This window comes from Toxorhynchites rutilus, chromosome 1 (assembly GCF_029784135.1).
Source record: "Toxorhynchites rutilus septentrionalis strain SRP chromosome 1, ASM2978413v1, whole genome shotgun sequence".
NCBI classification, from domain to species: domain Eukaryota; kingdom Metazoa; phylum Arthropoda; class Insecta; order Diptera; family Culicidae; genus Toxorhynchites; species Toxorhynchites rutilus.
The window spans coordinates 21005187-21009358 of NC_073744.1; the positions used below are offsets into that span (position 1 = coordinate 21005187).

At 40.5% G+C, this 4172-nt stretch overlaps 1 protein-coding gene across 2 annotated transcripts; it reads right to left on the reverse strand.

Moving 5' to 3' along the window:
• Positions 1-1354: 1354 nt before the first annotated feature.
• On the reverse strand, positions 1355-3658 carry LOC129762232 (WD repeat domain phosphoinositide-interacting protein 3). Of its 2 annotated transcripts, XM_055760303.1 has the most exons (5): positions 3559-3658; positions 3224-3345; positions 2193-2815; positions 1911-2133; positions 1355-1840 (listed from the first exon to the last, which is right to left on the reverse strand). In XM_055760303.1, exons 2-5 carry the CDS (start codon positions 3288-3290, stop codon positions 1734-1736), a joined length of 1020 nt encoding a protein of 339 aa, XP_055616278.1. In that variant the 5' UTR covers positions 3291-3345; positions 3559-3658; the 3' UTR covers positions 1355-1733. The 2 variants fall into 2 exon arrangements, with proteins under 2 accessions (XP_055616278.1, XP_055616277.1); XM_055760302.1 differs by having other exon boundaries at positions 3224-3628.
• Positions 3659-4172: the final 514 nt, after the last annotated feature.

Below are 4172 nucleotides of genomic sequence, written 5' to 3' on the forward strand. Positions count from 1 at the left end.
AGTTTATAGCACCTCGTCGGTGCGCCTATCTTATTCTTGGATTTCCCCTTTCCATCCTTCGCTCTAAATAACATCCTTTTATTTTATTACACCCTGCTGGTGTATCTGGCTGAGCGCAGCTAGGGATGGAAAAGGGTAATAAAAATGCATCCTAAATGATGCATGCATTAAATTGTTTACCGGACGCTATTTAAATATTCGTCCATTCTGAATTTATGACCGGCAATAATTTCGAACTACAAGCGTTTTCTAGCCTAACAAAACACTTGAGCTCTTACATCTTTTAATTGCCTTACATTGGTCCTTTCTAAACGTTTCTATACCTCGCTTGGAGGTCTTTTCTAAATATAATCTCAAATATTGCTTATCTTATGGATCTGTAACTCGATCCGCGATAAGCCTCAGCTGTCCGTAACAGATGTCTTATGCAACATACATCCCTACTAAAGATTCATACATTTTACTTCATAGCATGTGTAACCTTGATTGTTTTCATTTCTAGTAACTGTAATGTGCGTACTTCGCAGTCGTCATTCTTCTTGAGGAAACAAAGCCATTCGGAGGTAAGGTTTTTTGGTTTTTATTAGATTAAAATATATGTAGCTTTTGTTTCTCTTCGTCGAAAACAAATTCTCGACCACAAAGATATCGAGAACTTGTTTTCGCTGCGGGAAAATAAAAGGTGGTGGGCCAAAATGCCCACCATCCTACAAAAATAATGCCTACCAATTTTCTTTTGTAAGATGTACCAATGATTAGTAGGGTAGAAAATGACTAGCGAATTGGTAACATTTACGAAAAAATTCGTCATATATACTAAATTTTCCTCTCAGTGTAGTACCATAGACCCGTCTTGGCTAAAACCAAGACGCGTAGAAGTATATCCTAAGGTGGGCCAACTTGCTAAAACCACTCTTCAGCCATCTTGGAAGTCTACTGTGTTTTGTTTGTAAACAAAACACAATACGCTTGTGCCCAAGCTCGCTCGTGATCAGTCTGTCTCTTTCACGCTACAAGCAAATAATTCCCCTTCTACTTTCTTCCGTACTGTTTTCATATACCGCTCCCCTAACCAACTTAGTGACGAAACGGCCTCACCTAGTACCATAGACCCGTCTTGATACCGCCTTGGTCACCACATCTTGTCCATCGCATGACGAAGTCGTTTGTGTTGAAAAAGCACTTTGAAGATATCGTTACTCGTTGTTACTTTGGATTGATTGACGATGATGCGATTCTCAAACCCCTCAAATCTTCAGCTTGATGCAGAATTTACTGGTTTTGCTGTCATCCTTAAGAATCGATCGAAATAGCTGATGAATTTCAAAGAAAATGTTATCAATTTTATTGATTCATTTAATTTTTTATACATCGACTGTTAAAATATAAACAAATGCTAGTTTTTAATTATTCTTAGAAGAACTTATCTTCCTTAGTGTTTCAACAAAAGTGTTTATTGAATATTTTCGCTCAATATAAGTATTTTTCTTGTTTTATATCGTACGACATACATAATAATGTTATCTCTATAATGGTTGCAATAATAATATTCTGATAATATTTGTATTTGCTCTAACTTTGAATAGTCCATCAGTTGTATGCCTCGCAGTTCCCTCCGCAATATCCAATTTAGTGGAAAGAATGACGTAACTGAAGTGATCCACACCTTCTCAGCATAACCATATAATTGTTCTCAGTTTAAAATTAACAATGTCCTCATTCCATCAATGGCTTTATGTGTGATCGTCACTCATTTCTAGGAATTGAGAACACACCTCGCGACTGCTTTCGCCCTTGCTGTTGTAGATAAACTTGTAATAGTGTCCATCGGCGCAAACCACTGCAAAATAACAACACCAAACGTTGTAGTTTCCTACCCCCGTATCCCCGAAAACAGTGATAAACCTTACCTACGACCGAGTTCTTCTCGACGCCGAAGGCACAAATACAGGGCGATCCCTGGGGTATCGAAAACTTGCAGAACGACCACTGACTCGTGAAATACCTTCTCAGAATGCTGGACGATTCTTTGGTCCTAGGCTCTTCAAGGGTGAAAACGTGAATGGTGCCGTGGTCTGACGAAACTACAAGAGCCGTTGCCGGGCGGTTGAAGTTGATGCAGTAGATTTTAGCCTGAGAGGTTATTGAGAAACTCACGAATAGCACAAATAGAGTAATAAGATAGTTTTTACCTGATTGGAGCCACGCCGAAGCTCAGCCACCTTACTGCCGTTGGTCGTATCGAAGATTCTTATGAGTGTACCGCGATCACTAGCGGTAGCCAGCCTGTTTCCCTCGACATTAAGAGCGAGACAGCTGATTGCAGTCTCGTGTGCAACGATTTCCAGCGGAGCCCTTTCTGTGTTACCAAGATCAACTATCTGTACATGACCAGTTCTTCGGCCTGGGAACGCTAAAATCGAATATCTGTTACTGGGACTGAGAGCGCACAATCCATTCGGATTCTGGCTTGTTTCAAACACGTGCAGCTGCGTTGGCGTCTGTGTGAAAGTGTACACTTTGATGATTCCCTCCAGGACCACTACAATCCGATCTCTCCGCAAACGGACAGCTTTCACGGGTGCAGTAAAATCAAGCAATATTGCGGGTTGCTTCTTGCTATCGTTCCACACCATCACCTTGTTGGGAGGATACAACGGTCGGATTCCACCGCCCACCAATGCAACATAGTTGCAGCGGAAAAGCATCTCCACCTGGGCAACACCTCCATCTGGGAAGTACTGCTGTTCTTTCTCTTTCAGCGGATCCGTGTTATACACCTGAAATCCATTGTCAGTGGCGCACACGAAGCAAGCTGTTGGAATGATTTAATTTACACATTCAATAGACATGTTATTGCAAATTGAAGACATTAGACGACCTTGCAAATATATGTCATCCATAGCACGCATGAGCTTCACATGTTTATGGGGGTTCTTTGAATGCACATTAGGACTCCCCTCCCATCGGAAATTTTTGTTGGCATGAAATATTTCAGCCGTCCCCAAAGAAGCCTAATGGCGTATTATTCCCTACGAATTAAAGCCCATTGTTGGGGATCCCAATGGCAAAGTAAATAAACTCGTGCCACTTTCTTTTCTACTTTTTTCCGTTTAGAATTTTGCTTCAAAGATGAACTCCCACAATAATGACTCATACTTATCACCACTCATATTATCAATATTCGACAAATTAGAATACATCAAGACATTTCACTACTCACAATGGTCCTGGTTAAATCCTATGTACAGCACTCCTTTCCCCGTAGTGTTACAAACTGAAAGATTCATCCCGATTTGCTTCGATTGTCCTTTCGTCCGATTTTCACCTTTTCTTCGCAGCTACCTGCCAACGCAAACAGATTTTTTTTACTCCACTATGAATAGCTTATCATTATTTGCCAGCGAAATACTATCGCACAAAGCCCTAGACTGTTTGCTGTTCGCACCACAGGACGATGTTTTTGTTTTCGGCTTTTTAATAATCTACTGTTTGGCGGTGGCAATCACCAAAATGATGCCGTGCATTTATTTTTAATTTCGCCTGCTGAATAATTACCGACACAGAGAGAAAGTGAAACCTGTCCTGCTCTCATCACTCACTGCTTCTGTTTTGATAGAAAATGTGCAACATCGAGCATCAAGATGCACTGTGAAGCAAACCAAGAACGATAGAACAGAGGTAGGGTTTATTTAGAAAACACAATAGGGCAATGGGCCCAAAGTTTAGCGAAACGTGCGATTTTCCTCAATAAAGACGAATACGTTACGAATCGTTCATTCTGGGGGACACGTAGGATTTTGTACTTCTGGTGGGATTTGCGATTGAATGCTTCTATAATTTACTCCATACTTTGAAAAACTGGCTAGTAAAAACGGCTGAAAGTATTAACCCCTTCCCGTATTATTTCATACGTCACACAACAAGTGATCTCACTACTCTGCTGAGCGTTCTAGCGCCCTATGTTATGCAAGTACACACGAGTGAGGCTCGATGTTGTACGGGAAAGGGTTAATATAAAACGTTCACAGATGTTTAGGAAATACACTAGGCTAAAATTTGCCTGCAAACATTAGAACATACTATGATATTTGCAGAATCACAGTGGATTTCTAAAACACTACAAAAATCATGTTTTTGTCACTTTATTGAAATCGATGCAAAAAATTTGA